Consider the following 21547-nt stretch of genomic DNA (forward strand, 5'->3'; position numbering starts at 1 on the left):
TGCTCCCCCTTCTGTCACTACTGCAGCTGTCACTTTCATTTTCCCTGCTGCACTCCCTTGTGCATGTTTGAGAGGGTGGAAAAAATCTGAACAAAAAACATTTTCCCCTCAGAAAATGAGATTTGTGTCAAAATTTTCTATGGAAAACTTGATTTTGGCAGAATTTTCCTTTGGGAAAACCAATATGTTTCAGTTCACATCAGGACAATATTAATCTTTGTGTCCGCCTGAGTTGCTGCGGTGTTTAATGGGAGCTGCCCCTATTTTCCTCTATGGGCCTTGCTCGCCTGCTCTCTACCGGCGGCTGAACCTCTGCAGGGTCTCATGCACCGCAGTAGCAGCTTAGCCACAGGGAGAGACTGCGATGCATCATGTGAGATGTAGTCAGGCCTGAAGCAAGGTCAATATTGGAGAATGGAGGCATGAGGGACCTGGAACTACAACTCCCAACTGCAGCTCAGGCAGACTCAGAGAGAGACAAATATACAGACTATGTGGTCAGACTGTTGATTAAGAGAAAGTATATTCTCCTTCTATCATGTTCTTTATTCACAATTTTTTCATGTAATTATTATCCAGCATTCACACTCATCCAGCACCAGCTTTATTTCCAGCTGTAAACAAAAGGTGGGTTGATAATAGAGTAGATTTTCACTTACTCTGTGTTCTGATAAACCTCCACTGAGAAATTAAGTCCTTCTAATTCCTCCTTTAAGATTTGCAGGTCTGAGTTTACAAAACTCAGTTCCAGAAGTGCCTGCTCTCGCACTTTGTTGTTGGTGGTTGCTCTGCAAAGAGAAAGAGATATGCCCCTTAGTGACTGCCCAGAGAATAGGCTCCGTATTGTACACCAGCTTCGTTGAGCCCCCTTACTGGCATTCCCATCATTTTTAAGATTTTTTTTCTTAAGAGATGATATGAGAACTCGAGTTTCAGAATTTATTTGATTTGCTGCCAAGACAGAACTTGGAATAGGTTTCAGATACAAAAGAGCGTGCAGACACTCAACAGGTTTGCTATGTGCTGATCTTTTTGGACTGATTTTAAGATTTAACTTGGAGGACAAATTAACAGTGAAACAGAAGGGTTTACATCTTAATTATATTCTGAAAATAAAAATCTGAGTTGATTACAAGGCTTTCTCCTAAAATGAGCTGTAAAGAAAAAAGTACATGTCTAACTTTGGTTAAACCCCTCTCTCCCACCATTATAGTCACTGGACAATGCATTCATCATCTGGTATGATTACTGTTAGTTCTATTTTCCTAAAACAAAAACAAGACATTTTTCTCCTCACAAGAAGAATGTGATGTGACTTCCCTTTAGTTCTGTTTTTCTGATGTGTCTGGGGATAATCGTTTTCTTCCATTTGCAATTCATGTATAGGTATAGCATCCCTTTATACCATTAGCATAATAGATACGTCTTTAAATGTAGCCCCTAAAGCATTTCTGCACATGTTTCTATTTGAATATTTCTGGGTGTAGCTATATTAACACCTGCTTCTAGCATGAATCATCATATAAGCAACGCAATACCGTGTAGTACCTAGAAATCTCATGTTATTTATCGTAAGTGCTGTTTTAAGATAAACAATTAGCTGGCAACACAAAACTCCATTAAAAAGTTAAGACTGAACAATTGCTTATTTGCTTATGGATTGATACTCTGAACTTTGGTCCATATAACCAAATAGTCAATAACCCAATAGAATTATTAGTTAACGAGATCAGTATTTGCTATATAAACATTCCAACTTAGATTAGGACACACCTGCTAACCCATAATTCTCTGTGGAAGTATAAATGTCTCATTATTTTACTTGTGTTTCAGCCAGTAATAAAGGAACCAGCATTTCCAGTTTTTCCTCAAACTGCGTTAAGAGAGACTTCCTGTGGACAAAAGACTGGCTTGCTGCTTCTGGAGTCTGCTGAAATGCAAATAAAATCTCAATCTTTGATTTCTTTTCGCTTGAGGAACACTTTGAGTTAGTCCAACTATCTGAACTATCATCCAGCGGCATACCTAGAAATGAGTCTGAAATACAGTTTGCCCTAAGAGCAGTTGTTTACCTCACAGCACCTACAAATGATGTACATTTAAATAGTCTAATTGAATATGTTTTGATGCAATTTGATTTTAGAGATGTACTTGGACTTTAATTACATGGTACACACACACACACCAGAATTAGGTCCAATCCTACACTCCTTACTTAGCCAGAGCTCCTACTGAAGTCAGCAGCAGTTGCATTTTCAAAAAGTAGACACGGATTTTGGGTGCCTCTTTTTGGGATCCCAGGTTGAGACGCTTTGGGGCTGATTTTTAAGAGGAGCAGAACATCACCGTTCAGTTGAGAAATCATGGCGTTCATTTGTGCTCAGCTCTTCTGAAAATTAGCCCCAAGTTGGGCACCCAGAAATTAACACAACCAGATTCAGTGACCATTTTTAAAAACACTGGCCTAAGAGCTCTGCTTTGGGCAGGAATGCAGGCCCAGGTCCTTTTCAGTAAGATTTAAATTACTCTTGTTAATAAATATGAGAGATGTTACTTTGAAATCAGTGTTAACATCAATTTAACACATCTTAATTCAGAAAAGAAATGTGGCAAATTTGTAACTTTTATTTAAATGACTCTGCTAATTATAAGACTAGTTATTAAGCAATCAAGAGAAATTAAGCAATCCGATTCCATGGTGAAGAAGAGGACGGTATCAGAAAGTGGATGAAAACTCACACCCTTAGTTCCCTCTAAACTGTGCGGCCGCGCAGCAGCCTATTAAGTGCCGTGCAGGTGCTCAGGGCTGCGGTGTGGAGAGATGCCTCTCCCCCAGCCTGGCCAGGACCTGCTGTGGCCAGGGGGAGAGGCACCCTTCCCCCAGCCCCAACCCAGCCCCGGCCCAGACCTGCCGGGGCTGGGGGAGAGGGCCTATCCCGCAGCCCCCAGCCCCGGAGCTGCTGCGGTGGGGAGAGATACCTCTCCCCTCCAGCCCAGGTGCTGCTGTGGTAAGAGAGAGCTGGGGGAAGTTCTCTCTCCCCACCAGCCTGTACCCTAAACCCCTCATCCCCAGCCCACCCCAAATCCTGCATCCCCAGTTGGAGCCATCACACCCCCCACACCTCAACCCTCTGCCCCAGCTCTGAGCCCCCTTCCACACTCCAAACCCCTTGGCCTCATCCCCGCCACATGAATGTTGTTATGTGCACCAATAGGGAAACATTAGAGGGAACACTGCTCATACCCACCAGAATATTTGAAAGGTGTGTTCCCCCTCATTTTACAATCACTTTTCCACACTGTTGGTTTTAGTAACTCTTCTTTGCAGTGTTGTTGTAGCCATGTTGATCGCAGGATATTAGAGAGACAAGGTGGGTGAGAAAATATCTTTTATTGGACTTATATGTCTTTTTATTGGACTTCTGTTGCTGAAAGAGGCAAGTTTTCAAGCTACACAGAGCTCTTACCGCTTGTAAGCTTAAAACTGGATTTGGGTTTCATGAAAACCAAAAATCACTTCCTCCATTGTTTCATTGCCTGTGCTGTTAGTTTGTTGCTATGAGACTGCATTAGGAGTGAGGCTGGGCGTCTAGCACTGTGTTTCTGTTATGATTTTGCTTTGGAAGAAAGAAACTCCAAGATTTACATGGAGTTTGAAAACCTGTACAAAAAAAAAATCAAATGAAATATTGGGCCAGCCTGTCAGTATTGACTGTGTCCCCTTTGGATTTGAATTTTCACCGAGGGTTCTTTATAGATAAAATGTCCATTTTATATCTTTTTCTGGAAATTCAGCAGAAAAGTAAACAGGAAACTATATTTTAATTATTCTGCCAAATGTCTCTATCAGGGTAACTGATCCCAGATTCTTTGCTTTTAATAAAACTCCTCTTTTCAAATATATTTAGAAGCAGTTACTTCTGTGGGCAGCAGAAAACAGCCAGCATGGCTGCTACCCCATGGGCACCTGAGCTCCACAGTGAATGCAGTTTTTTCCTGTGGTAAGGGGGAATTATGTCCTCTCTGGGATGCCCTGTCATCCCCTTCTCAAGAGAGAAAGCGGACGTCATTCCGCCTGGTCCACATAGTGAGTCCCCTGAAGCCCTAATTTGAGACAGGTTTACTCCTGGCTCGTTGAGTGTCAGCCACCGCAGGGTTATTTTAAAGGACGTGCAACTCAAAGTGAATAGTGGGTTAGCCAAGGAGATGTAGAGAGGTGCCAGGCAGCCAAAAGGTTAATATTTCCCTCCATCTAAGAACAGGCATTTGTGGTATTCCCTAATACACCATAAGTGACAGCATTTCAATGGAGGTATTTGTATATATATGTAACACAGACAGACCCCGGTTGTCTGTGGGTGGGATTAATCATAGGACCTCTGAAGCTAAATGCATGAGCCTCTACTGCATGAGGTAAAAGTCACATGGCTCTTAACTGAAGCTGTAGGAGACTCATTAATCTCCAAGTGGTCTCGGTACCACTAGAGGGGACAGAACACCACACTCAGGAGATGTGCGAGTTACATATAACATGTAAAGTCAGGGAACCCCATTCTGCAACTCAATGCCCTTACCTCAGTGGCCTACAGGACAGCTCTTTGTTGAGCATGAAACAGACAGATCTACAAATTTTAAGCAAAATACACAGCCAAAAAACATATCTATGGTAAGATACGCACTAAAATAAAAGTCAGTCACTGAGAGGCAAAAAATCCCCAACTAGTGTAAATTGTCTAGCTCCATGAAAGTCAAAGGGGTCAGGATGATTTACACTAGCTGAGGATATGCCCCTGAGCATCTGTCACTTCCAACATCTGAGGGGTAAGGCAGGTGGGTGGGCAAGTGGGAATCTAGTCAAAGTAGTCATGCTTCAGAGAAGTAGAGTTACATGTGTAATTTTCTCTGAAGAAATCACATTGACTGGATTCTTGTATTGGACACTGAAAACTCTCCACAAACCCATAGATTCTCCAGTCATGGCAGATTAAAGACACCATATGAAGCAGTTTTAAATACCAAGGAGAAATCCTCATCCACAAATAGCAGGAGAGAGAGCTGTTGGGGGAAAATAGCGACTAGAACAGCCAGTCGTAGGGTTAGATGGTATGGGACAATACAAGGCTTGTACTGCAAGGCAGATACAGGTAGGGTCTACATAAATGGTTTGTTTCTTTGTTTTTTCTTTTTTTTAATAAAGAAGAAAAGCCTTCCAGCAGCAGGCAAATGAAACAGAAATCCCCTCCCCACCACAGACCAGCTATGGGGTTTCCCCATAAACATTGCAAGGTCAGATTTTTAAGATAAATAACTCAGAGAACTAAAGGAAACCAAAGTGGAAAGACAGAATCTCAAAAAGCAAGTGCACAAAAGGAAGTTCATACTTTACAGATGTTCATATACTTTACTCTAGATAGCACACGGGGTTTCACACAAACCAGGGGAAGCCCAGAGATCATTTTATGCCATCAAGGTAGAAAGCATTTTTTCCTTTCAGAATCAGAAACTGGCATTGCAGACCAGTGAACCTTTATAGCAGGCACCTGCAGAAACTCCAGGAGTGGATTCAGTCTGTAATGGGGTACAATTTTTAAAAGCTCCTATTGATTTTCCTAAGTCCAATTTTCAAAAGTCACTTTTAGGCTCTTAGGAGTCTAAGGCCTGGTCTACACTAGGAAATTAGGTCGGTATAACTATGTCACTCGGGTGTGAAAAATCCACACCCCTGAGTAACACAGTTAAACCAACCTAACCTCCAGTTTAGACAGCACTAGGTCAGAGGGAGAATTCTCCTGTCAACCTAGCTACTGCCTCTTCGGGAGGTGGAATACCTGCACCAATGGGAGAACCCCTCCCATCAGCATAGATGGCATCTTCACTGAAGCGCTGCAGCAGTGTACCTGTGGTTTATGTGTAGACAAGCCCTTAGTCTCATTGAAAGTCAATGGGACTTAAGCTCCTAAATACCTAAGTGACTTCTAAAAATGGGACTTAGGTAAGTCATTGATGCACTTTTGAAAATTTTACCATGGGGCCCGGGTCCAGGAAAATTTTGCCTTCAACCCCGCAAAAATCTGGCCCACTGCAACATCCAGCCTGCTGACCAAGTCAGTCACTGCCTCTCAGATGTGGTCTACTCCACCCTCTTCTTCCAGGTCATGTCACAATGAAGCCTACGGAATTTAAAGGGGCACAATGGACATAGGTCCTGAATGAGCAACAGCTAGCAGCAGTCAGCCATATGCCACACTGCCTGCTGTTCACTAGCTCACAATTCCGCTGGTGAGCCCCTCTGCCAGTGGGCCACAAATCTGAAGGATCCTGGGAAGATCTGTGTTGTGGGGATCACACTCTTAGACAATTAATATTCAGAAAAGTGTTCACTTGCTTCCTTTACAAGCAGGCATCATGTTAACAACCATGATCTAATGAAAGACTCTAGCAAAAACTGATTTAGGATAATTTCAGCAGTCTTCATACAAAGTCATTTAACAACTTGAGTCTAGTGCAGAGGTGAGCAAACTACGGACCGTAGGCCACATCCAACCTGTGGGACCCACCCCGGCCCCTGAGCTCCCGGCCAGGGAGGCTAGCCCTCCCCTACTGTCTCCCCTCCCCTGCAGCCTCAGCGTGCCGCACCGCCAGCGCTTTGGCCCACCGCTCCTGCCAGGCAGCGCAAGCGGCGTGGCAGGCTCCGGCCAGGCAGCGGGGCTGCGAGCTCCTGCTGCTCTGAGCAGCATGATGAGGGGGCGGGGGAAGGGATGGATAAGGGGCAGGGTGTCCCAGGGGCAGTCAGAGGACAGGATGGGGCGGGGGACAGGGAGCAGGGGGCACTGGATAGGCATGGGAGTCCCAAGGGAGCCTGTCAGGGGTGCGGGTGTGGATAGGGGTCGGGACAGTCAGGGGACTTGGAACGGCGGGGTTGGATTGGCATGGGAGTCCTGGGGGGAGGGGGGGGCTGTCAGGGAGCACGGGTGTGGATAGAGGGCAGGGGGGCAGTCAGGGGACAGGGAGCGGGGGGGGGTTGGATAGGGGGTGAGGTCCCGGGGGGCGGTTACAGACTGGGGGTTCTGGGAGGGGGCAGGAAGTGGGAGGGGTGGATAGGGAGTCAGGCTATTTGGGGAGGCACTGCCTTCCCTACCCGGCCCTCCATACAGTTTCGCAATGCCAATGTGGCCATCAGGCCAAAAAGTTTGCCTATCCCTGGTCTAGTGCAATGCCCTTTTTCTGCAAAGCAGTGGCTTTCAAAATGCACTTTGAAAACATAAAAACATAATATAACAGTTAATGACTTTATAGAGATGGGGCATAAAAACATTAAATAAGGCTGTTAGCAAAACATCCAGCTGCACTTTATTCAGCAAGTTATGGGAGCAGCGAGGCAGCTGTCTGAGAATGGAAGGACACCCCTGCAGAAAGAATAAAAAACATTTTGTTGCTTTAGACAGAAAAATAGTAAAGTGGCGGAAACATACCGTAAAAGATTTTCAGCACCAGTTCTCAACCTTACTACTTTCAGGATCTGTTGGTTTAGGGCAGCTCTTTGATTTTGCAGTTTGCTTCGGCCAGTCTCAGCCAAGGGGTTACATCCCTAGAATAAAGGAAGCAAATTATTTTTAAGAAGCTGACAACAGAAGAGCGAAACAAAAAACTGAATAACACTGATTTCAAAGACTTGGATATGAAAATCTTAATCTATAAAGCATGATACATAAAGCCATTTGATTAAAGAGTGTCCTTTATTTTAAACCTAAGAAAGTTTATTCACAAATTAAAAAAAAACAACTCGGCTCACGATGACGTTTTCTCAGTTACCCTGCAGTCAATTTACAGTTACTTCCTTGATGTCAATGGAGTTTGTGTGAATCCTGAGCAACTACACTGATGTCCATAGAATTATTCCAAAGTTACACAACAGTGTGCCTGAGAGAAGAGATGTTGTATTGTCATAATAAAAATCATAATATGATGGTAAAAGGAATGAAAAGTCACAGATTATGGCCAGGTTTTTTTTAATTTAAAATCAGGTTTTTTAAAAGAACAAAAGTGATTTTAAGGGTAACTGAAAAGGCCTGGGACTCTTCAGTTTAACTCATTCCCTAGTCTCCTCTGTCTAGAGGTCTAAGTCTAGTTTCAGGAAGAGCACTTTGTATCCATCTCCCACTATTATCTTCATTTGCTCTTCTCTTTGCTCCCCACGTGCCGAGAGCTTCCTGCCCCTCCTATATGCCAAAGAACTTTCATCTCGCATTCAAATCCCCTCCTTAAAACTTTTCAATAAAGATCAAGGGCCAATCCCAAACCTACTGAAGTCACTAGGAGTCTTTCATTGTTTTCACTGGGCCTTTAATCAGGCCCCAGCTCAAAAGTCAGGCCTGGTCTACACTTAACATTTAGGTCGACATAGCAATTGCAGTCAGGGGTGTAAACAATCCCTACCCCTTACCCCTGAGTAACCTAACCTAACCCCTCGTATAGACGCAGCTAGGTCAGGGGAAGAATGTTGCCATCACTTGGGGAGGCGGTGTTCGTACACCAACAGAAAATCTCCTTCCATCACTATAGGCTGCCTCTACACTGTGGGATTGTGCCAGCAACATAGCTATGCCAGTATAGTCTCCATAGTGTAGTCATACCCAGGGAAGGAAGAGAGGAAGAACTGCAGTGAAACTAAACTCTGTGCAAAGGGAAATGATTTGGCAAATAGCCTTCCCTCCATTCAGAGCAGAGTGGACTTGGTTGTCTGCAGAAGGGAGAATACATGACTACCTGTTTAGGAGTATAATATGAATGTGTCTTCACAGCACAGTTAGCTTGAGTTATAACTTGAGTGTTACCCCCAACTCAACTCCCATCCACACACACACAAAAATCTCTAGCTCAAGTTAAATGGTGCTGTAAACTCAACCTTGCTGGCCCACAGGGTGACCAGATGCAAAATCCAAAATACTGGGACCACCGCAGGGGGAGCGCCTTTTCAATTGTTACACTCACCCAGCACGTTCGGCAGCGGGAAATAAATCTTGCCGACCAATAAAGAAGTACCCGCCACTGAAATGCCGATGAAGCCCGTCAGCAACTGAAGTGTCCACCGCCAAAGTGCCGCCGAAGACCCGGACGTGCCGGGTGAGTGTAACAATTGAAAAGGCGCTCCCCCTGCCTGTCACCACCGCCTAAGCAAAAAACAAAACACAAAAAAAAAAACCCGCGCCCAAAACAAAATATCGGGACAAATGGCATCCCGACCATACTTAGGTCAGGATGCGGGACAAACTGCTCTATAGCGGGACAGTCCCGATTTTATCAGGACGTCTGGTCACCCTACTGGCCCATGGGGGGAGTTATTGAAGCTCGAGTGATGCTGATGCCCAAAAAGAAAAGGAGTACTTGTGGCACCTTAGAGACTAACCAATTTATTTGAGCATAAGCTTTTGTGAGCTATAGCTCACTTCATCGGATGCATTCAGTGGAAAATACAGTGAGGACAAATAGATTTCCACTCCATACAGCTAAATGCAGGGCCTTGCATAATGACAGGTTTCAGAGTAGCAGCCGTGTTAGTCTGTATTCGCAAAAAGAAAAGGAGTACTTGTGGCACCTTAGAGACTAACCAATAACGAAAGTTTATGCTCAAATCAATTGGTTAGTCTCTAATTGCCACAAGTACTCCTTTTCTTTTTGCGAATACAGACTAACACAGCTGCTACTCTGAAACCTGCTGATGCCCAAGTTAGTAATGTAGTGGGGATGCAATAGCTCATCCAATTATTCTGCTAATCCAATCACCCTGTGTAAATCCCATGTTAATTTGTATCTCACTCAAGTTAGGATAGCTCAAGTACAGTAGCTCAGTGGTTCTCAACCTTTCCAGATTACTGTACCCCTTTCAGGAGTCTGTTTTGTCTTGCTCCCAAGTTTCACCTCATTTAAAAACTACTTGCTTACAAAATCAGACATAAAAATAAAAATATCACAGCATACTATTACTGAAAAATTGCTCACTTTCTCATTTTTACCATATAATTATAAAATAAATCAACTGGAAAATAAATATTGTACTTACTTTTCAGTGTATAGAATATACAACAGTATAACCCATTGTATGAAATTTTAATTTGTAATGGCTTCGCTAGTGCTTTTTATGTAGCCTGTTGTAAAACTAGGTAAATATCTCAATGAGTTGATGTACCCCTGGAAGACCTCTGTGTACCCCCAGAGGTACGCATACCCCGATTGAGAACACTGCAGTAGCTCAAGTGTACTAACTTGAGCTAACTACTCCAGTGAATACAAGACTTAGGATTGGATGTGCTCTCTCAGCCTGTCTGTTCTGCACTTCTGTCTCCCTGATGGAAGGCTCTCTTGGATCCAGGGGTCTGTTTCTGGGGAAAGTTGCTGCAGGACCCCTTCTGTACAGAGTCCTGGAGTTGCTGACTATGGCCTGGTCTACACTAGGAAATCAGGTCAGTATAACTATGTTGCTCAGGGGTGTAAAAAATCCACACCCTCGAACGACGCAATTAAACTGACCGAACCCCTGATGTAGACAGCGCTAAGTTGACAGGAGAATTCTCCCCTCGACCTAGCTACCAGTTTTTGGGGAAGTGTAGTACCTCTGCCAATGGAAGAACTCCTCCCAGTGGCATAGGTAGTGTCTTCCCTGAAATGCTGCAGCATTTTAAGTGTAGACAAGTCCTATGTGGGATTCACTGGCAGGCTGGCCCCACTAGAATCAGGATGGCAGATCACTGGTGGACAGGAGCCAGCATGGAGAACAATGCCCTCATGCAGATAACCTGTATCTCCACCAGATCTCAGGGGATCTGTGCAGTTTGGGGTGAATTTCCTCTGCATCTGCAAGAGGGGTGGGCATATAAATCTCATATGCCTTATCACCTGTAGATAAATTAGTCTCCATTTGCATAATTTTGTATCCCGTCAACTTCATCAAAGTTTAAGAATATCTGATGTAAGAGCATATTCTGGAGATGATCCCAGATTAAATTGTATTCTCTCTACATTTGTGAAAGCTGATCATGTCCTTGTTTCAGCAAGAGAGAATGAAGGAAATGCAGAGAGCTAATAGGTCTTGGCTTCAAACATACTGCAGCACACAGAGATATTCAGCCTGAGAGATGATCATGAATTGAGACACACCATTTTTACTCCGTGTGTTGAGGCCATCCTGGCACTCGCTGACGTGGCTGATTTTGAAACTGAAAACAGTTAGCTTTCAGAACTTTGTCCCTTTAACACACAATTTGTGTTGGCAGTGAGACCTCTAAGCAGCAGCACACTACCTGATTCAACATAAAACCTGACAGTCAGTAGTCCCCAGGTGACTCAGCTGATAATATTCTCCCCTGTGGAGAATAAAGAAAAAGGAGTACTTGTGGCACCTTAGAGACTAACCAATTTATTTGAGCATAAGCTTTCGTGAGCTACAGCTCACCACAGTATGCATCCGATGAAGTGAGCTGTAGCTCACGAAAGCTTATGCTCAAATAAATTGGTTAGTCTCTAAGGTGCCACAAGTACTCCTTTTCTTTTTGCGAATACAGACTAACACGGCTGTTACTCTGAAACCTGTGGAGAATAAGTCATTCAAGTTCCACATCATGACAGGGACCCAGATTTGCAGTGCAGTTTTAGGACATAAACCTTCTTCCTATTTCTGCCCTTTGCCCAAATGAAAACTAAAGTTTCTCTGGCATGTTTCACAAACAGCATAGGATAACGCTCATGTCCTGGCCGATACCTCCCTCTGCAAAATAGATTCCAACATCTAAGCCTAGGTGTGAACTACCGTTGAAAGCATGCAGGTTGAAAGCATGCAGGTTGTGTAAGCAAACAGAGCAGTCACAGCACTGCTAGTACTTAACAGTTTGGATACCGGCAATACGAAAAAAGTTATAAATAAATATATTTTTGATTTATTTAACTATATTTATTTATTTATTTATTTAATATAAACAATAGCACCCACATGATCAGTTTCTGTTATGGAGTATCTGAATCTGTTAATCAGACTACCCATACTTCGGGTTTACCGAAAATGTTTTGACTTGAAGGCTGGACAATGAGTGAAGAGTTTTTGTCTGAGTGTGTCCCCTAAAACATTTGGAGAACCACACTGGAAATGGATAACTAAAGTTTTATTTCTTTTAGTTCATATATATTAAAAGCACCTAATCCACACTCTAGCTGTTATCACAATTTCTAAAACAATCCATACTAAATATATAGAAAATAGGGCTATCGATTAATCATAGTTAACTCACGCGATTAACTCAAACAATTAATTGTGATTAAAAAAATTAATCATGATTAATCACAGTTTTAATCACACTGTTAAACAATGGAATACTAACTGAAATGTATTAAATATGTTGGATGTTTATCTACATTTTCAAATATATTGATTTCAATTACAACAAAGAATACAAAGTGTACAGTGCTCACTTTATTTTTATTACAAATATTTGCACTGTAAAAATGATTAAAAAATAGTATTTTTCAGTTCACTTCATACAAGTACTGTAGTGCAATCTCTTTATCGTGAAAGTGCAACTTACAAATGTAGATTTTGTTTGGTAAAAAACTGCATTCAAAAACAAAACAATGTAAAACTTTAGAGCCTACAAGTCCACTCAGTTCTACTTCTTGTTCAGCCAATTGCTAAGACAAACAAGTTTGTTTACATTTACAGGAGATAATGCTGCCCGCTTCTTATTTACAATATCCCCCTGAAAGTGAGAACAGTCATTCACATGGCATTTTTGTAGACGTCATTGCAAAGTATTTACATGCATAATATGGCTTTATTAACACAACACCAGGAAGAGACATTGGATTTCTGGAGCAAAAAATGTGAGCTGTCCCTTTTGATCCCCAATCTATGAGATATTGGTAGTTTCTTTGGAGACTAAGAAGATATAACACAGGGCCCACCCTTACAAATGGAAAATAGTTGCAAGAGCGCAGTGACCAGAAGGGAAGATGTGGTCTGGTCCCCAAATGAAAAAGCAGATAGTATCCTTCATTTGGCTGGATGCCAGAGCACTTTACTTAAAAAATGATTTATTTTTCAGCGTCAGAAATTCAGCTGTGACGTACACAAACTAGTGATTACTCAACTGTTTGGCAACTAGAAGAGGTATTAATGTCAGTGAATATGATGCATACAGTAGGTATGTGAATTGAGAAGGTAAGCCAAGATATGCTAATTAGAGAAGGTGATGCAGAGTTGAAACTGGGTGTGCATCCTTGCTTAAAGGAGAACATTCTTCTCCACCCAGTGTAACCTGTACTGCTTGTGAAGCCATAGTGGAGGCAAAGGGCCTGATCCTGCAAATACTTACACACGTGTGTAACTTTACTTACACAAGTAGTTTAATTGACTTAAGTAGGACTACATTTCTGTGTAAAGTTATTCATGTGAGTAAGTATTTGTAGAACTCGGACCAAAGCCTGCAAAATGAACATCATAAGTATTATTATACCTTGTCCTGCTACAAATACCAAAAGTTTCTCTTGATATTTTATCAGTTCAGTGTTGTCAACTCTGTGATTTTATCACATATCTTTTGTAACTTTGTGTTTTTCTTGAAGCTACAGTTCTTAGAGTCATGAGAATCTCAGCTTTCATTTTAAAAAAGCATGGTTGCATAGAAAAGCTGGGAAATATGAACCATAAAGGCTCAAAAGACAGTAGGAAAATAGAGAACCAAAACCAAATAATTCATGACTTTAGAGAGAGTATCATGACTTTTGGGGGCCAGACTCACTTTTTTTTAAACACTTGATGTTGACAATATAGAATCATAGAACTGGAAGGAACCTCGAGACATCATCTAGTACAGTCCCCTGCATTCATGGAAGGACTAAGTATTGTCTAGAAGACTATCCCTGACAAGTATTTGTCTAACCTGCTCTTAAAAATCTCCAGTAATGGAGATTCCACAACCTCCCTAGGCAGTTTATTCCAGTGCTTAACTACCCAGACAGGAAGTTTTTCCTAATGTCCAACCTAAACCCCCCTTTGCTTCTTGTCCTAGCCTCAGAGTTAAGAAGAACATTTTTTCCTTCCTCCTTGTAACAACTTTTTATGTTCTTGAAAACTTATCTCCCCTCTCAGTCTTCTCTTCTCCAGACTAAACTAACCCAATTTTTTCCAGTCTTTCCTCATAGGTCATATTTTCTAAACCTTTAATCATTTTTGTTGCTCTTCTCTGGACTTTCTCCAATTTGTCCACATCTTTCCTGAAATGTGGTGCCCAGAACTGGACACAATACTCCAGTTGTCAGTTGCTTCTAGGCTTTGCTATCAAACAAGAAATGGCCAATTGCAAGTGATTGTGTATCATTATCTAAATGTTAAGACAGAATAATTGTTTTACAGAGCTGGTTAGAAACATCAAACCAATAATATATTTCCCTTTCAAGAGAAGAAAAGACTACATTCTTGTTTACACTATTTGCTAGAATTTTCCAGCCAACCTTTTGATGACAGTTATAAGCCTATAAGAGGGGAAAAAAGGGAACCTTAGTGAAATTGCACCATGAACAGTTATGGCACTTACAAATAATTATTTACTTTAGTTAATTTTTTTTAACTCTGGGCACTTAAAAAAAGTAAAACAAATATTTAATACAAGATTTTAAAAATCGGTAACTCATGTATTAACTGTTTATAACATAATCTACACTATACTATAGCAACCAGCCACAACATAATCTTTGTCAAACAAAACCAAAAATTGTAATATTGCATCAGAAAAGTCAGTTTCTTGAAGAGACAATCTGTGTTGGTTAGTTCACTCTTTGAGATTCAGTTCTTTTTCCTGTTTGGGGTGTTCCTGACATATGGGGAATGAGCATGTGAGTGACTGTGACACAGAATGTGAAAGGTAGTAAATTCTTTCTGTCTAATCATTGCAACATTATTTCTCTCTTTCCCAAGAAAGAAGAAAAAAGGACAAACAGGCAAATGAATATTCCTATGTAAAAGCTAATGATGGTTGCCTGACTACTAATCTTTTATTCCTTTCCCCATAGTGGAGAGGATTGACAAGTTCTGATTTCTTTTACCCTGACCCAGCTGTTTGGTCTGTATGGCAAATATCCAGTCAGATCAGGTCAGAGTAGTTTACAGAGACAAAGTGCTAAGAAAGAGAAGTAAGAAGAACACAAATATCTTTAATGAATTTGTAAGTTCTGGTCAGCTTGATAAACTGGCTGCCCTTTTAGTCCAGCTATAGCACAATATATTACCTACAAAGGAATCTAAGTTCAAGACTCAAGATTGGTCAGTCACTCCCAGGCCAGCAGAAGCTTGGAATGCTGCAAAAGTGGTATGCTCAGTAAATGGGGTGAAGAAGCATTTTAAATCACTCTATTTCAACCTTCCTGATAGCTTTGGGAATAAGTTGTGATAGTCCACAGAGAGTAAGATTATTATAAATTGTGGCTGGACAAGGTCTACTAGGGAGAGCTGGTCAAAAAAAAAATTCTGTAGAAAATTCAGATTTTTTTTTGTTGCGGGGGCAAGAGAGATGAAAAATTAATGTTTAATATGAAAAACAGTTAACAGAAAATGTTTAGCCAGTCCTAATACTAGATAACTGAATCTGCAAGTACAGGATGTGGTCTCTGGGCCTGACTTGGAGCTGTTCTGTAATAATTCATGAATACTGTATGTTGACATGGTTATTGGGATGTTTACCAGCTGAATATATTGGTGTAGTTTAATAGGGGGTTGGAAAAACAAGCAGGAGGAAAAAGAATGCCTCAAGATAGATAAGCCCCTTCTCCACAAACACTTGAGAGTTGAGATGCTGTGAGAAGAGGAAAAGGTCCATTAACCCAGCAGATCAAAAGAAGTGAGGTAAGTTTAAGAGAAACTACACCCTCTAGAGGGGAGATGTTGTTTGGGGGAACTAGAGTGGGGGCACAGGGCACCCATTGGGGTATCTGAAGAAGTACTTTTACCATCAAGGGATCTTTAGGGAAAACAGACATGTGCCTAGGCAGTTTGTTGCTTTAAAATCCTCTCTCTGAATGCTTTGTTCCTACTGTAAAATAAATAATACTTTTGGTTTAAGAAAGTTTCGTCCAAAGTTTTGTCAACAAATGAAGATTAAGGTAGCACAAACAAACAAACCAACAGAAGCCTCAGAGCTAAAAAGGGTTCTGAGAACCCTCCATAGCACAGAATATTAATGAAGCAAGAATGGTAGTTTAGCATTGGTAGGCTAGGAGAAGCAGGTTTAAGTTTATACTTGTTAGTAGTAAAAGGACACTGTCCATATTAAAATAAGATGTATCAATTTATCTCAAATTATGCAAACAAGTTGCTTTCTGTGGGAATGACAAAAGAGTTGCCAAAAATCAGAAACACCACAAATTGACATAGGGTATAAACTGATATATATTAAAAAAAGTTTCACTGTTTGTATAGTAAACTTGTTCTTAAAATGATTAAAGACCTTTGATGGGTATTAGGAGATCTGATCTTTATTCCTAGCTCTGTGTCAGAGACTTCCTGTGTGTTCTTGGGCAAGTCCTTGAAGCAATCTCTGTGCCTTTAAAATAAGGAAAAATACTTCACCACTTCAAAAAGATAGTGTGAGGCTAAATTCATTGTTTGAAAAGTGCTTTGAGATCCATTCATGAAAGGTGTTATTGAATAGAAAATAAATATTCCTATTTTGCTCCACTGTCTTGAGATTTTAAAAGTCAGCTATTTAATTAAAGTGGTTTTCTGATCTTAATACAAAGGAAGTATCCTTGAAAGATATCCTTGGAAATGTACATGTGCATGCACCAACAAAATTTGTAACAGTCCTTAAAGCCTTAGAGGAAACAAGTACTGTATAAAATTAAGATCTTTACTTTAAAAATTTCACGATAAGCCTAAGGGTACAAACAAATAATGCAATCGCCAGCTCAATTTTATAGATTCCTTTTAAGGCTCCATTCAGAATGAAATTTTATTTCCATACTTCAGACCATATATACAGCCACAGGGTTTCCATGGCTTGACTGCTTTAGAACCTAATCCTGTTCCAGAATCTGAAAGGGGTTTTTATTTGTAATGATTTTGTTGAACTGAGGCTCTAATCTTTGACAGTATTCTCTACCCATGCATAACAGGAAGTATTGTTTCCTCACTTACATTTATATACCTGTTGAGGACTGAAGACTTTATACTTTCAGCCAACCACATTAAAGTTGACAGTTTTTCAAAAACTTGTTTATTGGACTAATCTAAACTCAAAAAATCTAGAGTAGATGGCTGGAGGGAATCCCCATTGTAATAACAGCTCATTCCAAACCTAGATACCCAGCCAAAAATGTATAATTCAGGTTTTGTTTGAGCTGCATTTCTAACCCTAGTTTTGTAACCCCAAACTTCTGGGCAATGGGGCTGCGCACTCATGCAGGGCAGCATGTCTGGCTCCGGTCAGGTGGCATGGCTCCCATACATGTTGCTCTGAGTGGCATGATAAGGGGGCGGGGGGGGGGGGTTGGATATGGGGCAGGAGGTCCTGGGGGGCAGTCAGAGGACAGGGAGCGGTTGGATGGGGCGGAGGTTTGGGGGGAGGGGGTCAGGGCACAGGGAGCCGTTGGATAGGGGGTGAGGTCCCGGAGGAGGCGGTTAGGGGCGGGGGTCCTGGGAGGAAGCTGTCAGGAGCGTGGGAGGGGGTGGGGGTTGGGTGTATTCTCCTGCTGATAATAGCTCATCTTAATTAATTAGCCTCTTAGAGTTGGTATGACAACTTCCACCTTTTCATGTTCTCTGTACTGTATGTGTATATATATCTTCTTACTATATGTTCCATTCTATGCATCTGATTAAATGGGCTGTAGCCCACAAAAGCTTATGCTCTAATAAATTTGTTAGTCTCTAAGGTGCCACAAGTACTCCTGTTCTTTTTGCGGATACAGACTAACATGGCTGCTACTCTGAAACCTGTCATTTAATAATAGAACTACTGCCATGTAAAAGTAATGCAGGTGTGGATCACCTCATATACCATCCACTCTGTTTAAAAAGTAGTTATAGAGATGTGTATTAGATATTCCAATATGAAGCCATTGATGTGTGTCTTATTTCCAGTAAGATTCAACATACATACATAACAAAATTAGAACAAATATTAAAAGGTGGGTTTCAGAGGAACAGCCGTGTTAGTCTGTATTCGCAAAAAGAAAAGGAGTACTTGTGGCACCTTAGAGACTAACCAATTTATTTGAGCATGAGCTTTCGTGAGCTAAGCTCATGCTCAAATAAATTGGTTAGTCTCTAAGGTGCCACAAGTACTCCTTTTGTTTTTATTAAAAGGTGGATAAGCAGTTGTAGTAGGCATCTAATGGGGAAAGAGCTTTGAGATTTTACATTAATGCACACAGTGACAGTGTATTCTATTATTTTAAAGAAAAACAGCACAAGATCTGAAGTGTTCATGCCTAAGCCTGAACCCTGTAAAGAAGCGGATGGGGAGTTTTGCCTTCCCAGGGAGCTTGGTCAGAATAGGCTTTGAATAGGCAGCATCAGAACTTTCCGAAGAGGCACCCAGTGAAACCTATATACGTGGGAGCACTCTAAAGAACTCCCAAAGTAAAAAGTGCCCTAAGTTCAATATGTAATCTAATACCCAGAAAGAGCTTTGCTTAGTTTTGAGCACTGGTCCTACTGTCAAGTCTCTGGCAAGCTAAAAATGCTCAGCTCTAATCTAAATCCCCTATCACATTTCCTTTGCAGTTCCTGATCCAGCTCCCTTTATCAGTTGCTTTTAATTAGAGTTAACTCAGCTTTAAACCAGATCATCTATATGTAAGGAAATAGCTCACAAAGAGTAAAAAGAGAAGTAAATAAGTCAGGCCCTAACCAATATTCATGAAATGTAGACCCTAAATGGATGGACTGTGGGTACTATTCGAAGTAACATTAATAACAACTGTGGTTTAATATTAAAGATAGGTCTCGGAGACCCTCCAGATCTTTTCAATGCCCTATCCTCCTCACTGGGGGTAAGGGCCAGAGGAGATGCAGGATTGGAGGCACTAGTACTGGGTTCACAAAAGTGCCAGTGTCACCAGGTCCACACTGGGAAGGGGCCTATTATGGACCCCTCTAACCCATCCACAAGGCCGGGTCTGGACCCTCACACGGGGCAGTCCAGCACCAGGTCTTGCTGTGTGAGCGACTCCCAGCCAGCAGGTCTCACTTGCCTATAGGGGGCTTGCCACCTAGCAGCCAGGCTTCACCATGTCAGGCTGAGCAGGGCTGCTTGCTACAGGGCCTGTGGGCTCTCGGGAGTTGTGTCCCAGGGTCCTGCTCCATTCCCCAATGTGACTCCAGCTCCCAGCGGTCTCTGCTGCCCAAAACCTGCAGGGCCTGGTGCAGAGGCTGGTCTGGTCTTGGCGGGGGGGTCCCGCGGGTCAGGCAGGTTCGGCCAAGCAAGCGGGTCCAGGGCCAGCTCTAAGTTTTTTGCTGCCCCAAGCTCTGACAGCGCAACTGCCCAAGTCAAAAAAGTGTGGCCAGAATGCTGCCCCTGGAATTGTGCCGCCCCAAGCACGGGCTTGCTTTGCTGGTGCCTGCAGCCAGTTCTGAGTCGGTCCTGCTCCAGTCTGGCTGATCACAGTGCGAAACCCACGCCACCCTGAGTCCAGCCCTGACCCGCCCCACCCTGAGTCCAGCCCTGACGCACTTCTGGCTCAGCCCAGCAGACACAGTCACCTCCTAGTTAGGTGGGGGGAGGGAGGGGACTGGGTGTGGAGGAGTGGGTCTCTAGGGAGTCTGTAGAGGGGTGCTAGGCAGTGAGGGGGTAGGGGATGCTGGGTGGTGGAGAAGGTTTGTATGTTTTGGGTGCTGGGCAGTGGAAGGCCGGTGGGGGGTGGAGGAAGTCTGTGTGTGTTGAGGTGCTGGGCAGTGGGGGATCTGTCTGGGCACTGTGCAGTTGGGGGGGCTGGGCATAGTGGTTTTGAGGGTGCTGGGCATGGGTCAATAGGGGTCTCAGCAGAGGGGCATGGTGTCTGTGGGAGATCTCCAGGCAGGAGGGTGCTGGGCAGAGGGATCAGGGGCGGTCCTCTGGGCAGGGGGTGGGAGGGCACTAGGAGGTGTGGGGGGCATTATGACAGCGCCGGCTCCTCCTGAGGGGAAGGGGCACGCTGGCAATGCAGCAGGCCAGCCCAGTGTGCGTCTGGTGGCTGCTGGTTTGTAAACAGTGACCTTCCACTGGGCTGCCATGTCCCATTGCCCCCAGCCCGGCACCTCGCTCCAGGGATCCCTCCCCTCCACGCCATGCCCCACTGCCCCCATGGGGGCCCCCAAATATGTTTGGCGCTGGGCCCACAAAAGGTTAATCAATCTGGCCCTGGGGGGCACTTGCCACAGACCATTAGGGTCAGTCTGTTTTACAGTCAGGAAAGGGGATTGGCGTGTAGGGAGACAAGACATCCCATAGTAGGGGCTTTGTCTTACACAGGCAACTCTTCCCCCCTCCCAAAAAAAAAAAGTGTCCTGATTTTTCACACTTGCTAGCTAGTCACCCTGTCGGTGGGGGAGAGGCTGAGCCTGGGCCGGAGGCACTGGCAAGGTGGGGCAGGAGGAGGAGGCTAGCTCGAGCCACCTGGGTCTGCCGCTGGCCCCGCTCTCTGGCTACGTCTGGTTGGACCCCAGCGGCTGGCCCGTGCCAGCGGCTAGTTACCTGCGCTGGAGACGCTGGGCCCGGGATCCCCGCCGAGCGGCCCGCCCTTACCTTTCGGAAACAGCCGCGCTCTGCTTGCCGCGCCGCCCGGCAGCCCCGGGGCACCAGGGCGTCCGTCATGGCTCGCCTGACAGTGTGCGCGCAGCGACGCCCAGCCTGAGTGAACCCCTTCCCGCGGCCCAGCTCCACCCCCCGCACGGGGCGGGGCGCCCGATCCGCCCCCGAGCCCGCCGCCGCGCCGCCCTGCCCAGGGTGTTGGGGAGGGGGGAAGGCGGCGCCATGCGCCGGGGGGACGCCGCGACCAGCCACTTTTCCCTGCCCCCCCGCCCGAGCTCCCCAGGCGCGGGCTTCGCCCTGCCCCGGGCTGTCCGAGTGGCGCCCTGAGGGCGGGAGAGGGGGTGGCATGGAGGCTGTGAGGGGCTGTGGGCCGCTTGCTCATTTCGTTGCCCCCTGATTTCCTTCGCTGTGACTTCCTCCGTGTGCCCTTGTGCCGCCACACCTACTCTGGGTGCGTGGCGTGCACGCAGGCTACAGGGAACGGGCGACACAAGTGCCCTTCCCCAGAGCCTCCCTCCCGCTTGATTCACCGGGCAGCGCCCAACCCGCCCCCTCGTTGTACTGGGCCGGCTCCGATGGGTCGGCGGGTGCCTTCTTCCTAGGTTGCCTCGCTCTCCTCCTCCCCTAGGAAGAAGCAGGCTCCTGTGGTTCTGTTTAGTAAAATCCCGGACCCTTTCTGCTCTGGATGCCCCACTCTCAGCCTTCCTTATGGCACGCAGCCAGGGGCTGGCTGGGTATCTCTACTGTGAAACGAATAGTCTGTGGTGGTGGCATATTAT

The 21547-nt window shown here is 44.1% G+C and overlaps 2 protein-coding genes across 4 annotated transcripts in view; one reads left to right on the top strand and one right to left on the bottom strand.

Moving 5' to 3' along the window:
• FAAP24 (FA core complex associated protein 24) overlaps nucleotides 1–3537 on the top strand; it is a 39618-nt gene extending 36081 nt beyond the window's left edge. The window contains exon 5 of the mRNA XM_048870790.2: nucleotides 1834–3537. Within this exon, the coding sequence (XP_048726747.1) occupies nucleotides 1834–1992 (159 nt within the window). The 3' untranslated portion in view covers nucleotides 1993–3537. The remainder of the gene's footprint in view (nucleotides 1–1833) is intronic.
• RHPN2 (rhophilin Rho GTPase binding protein 2) overlaps nucleotides 1–21131 on the bottom strand; it is a 49318-nt gene extending 28187 nt beyond the window's left edge. For 2 of the 3 annotated variants that reach the window (XM_075118413.1, XM_075118412.1), the window contains exons 1-3: nucleotides 20712–21131; nucleotides 7473–7588; nucleotides 660–788 (exon numbers count right to left, since the gene is read on the bottom strand). In XM_075118413.1, the coding sequence (XP_074974514.1) occupies nucleotides 660–788; nucleotides 7473–7588; nucleotides 20712–21116 (650 nt within the window). In that variant the 5' untranslated portion in view covers nucleotides 21117–21131. The remainder of the gene's footprint in view (nucleotides 1–659; nucleotides 789–7472; nucleotides 7589–20711) is intronic. The other variant, XM_048870773.2, reaches the window with a different exon arrangement.
• Nucleotides 21132–21547: the final 416 nt, after the last annotated feature.

The sequence above is a fragment of the Caretta caretta genome, chromosome 12 (assembly GCF_965140235.1).
Source record: "Caretta caretta isolate rCarCar2 chromosome 12, rCarCar1.hap1, whole genome shotgun sequence".
In the NCBI taxonomy this organism is placed as follows: Eukaryota; Metazoa; Chordata; order Testudines; family Cheloniidae; genus Caretta; species Caretta caretta.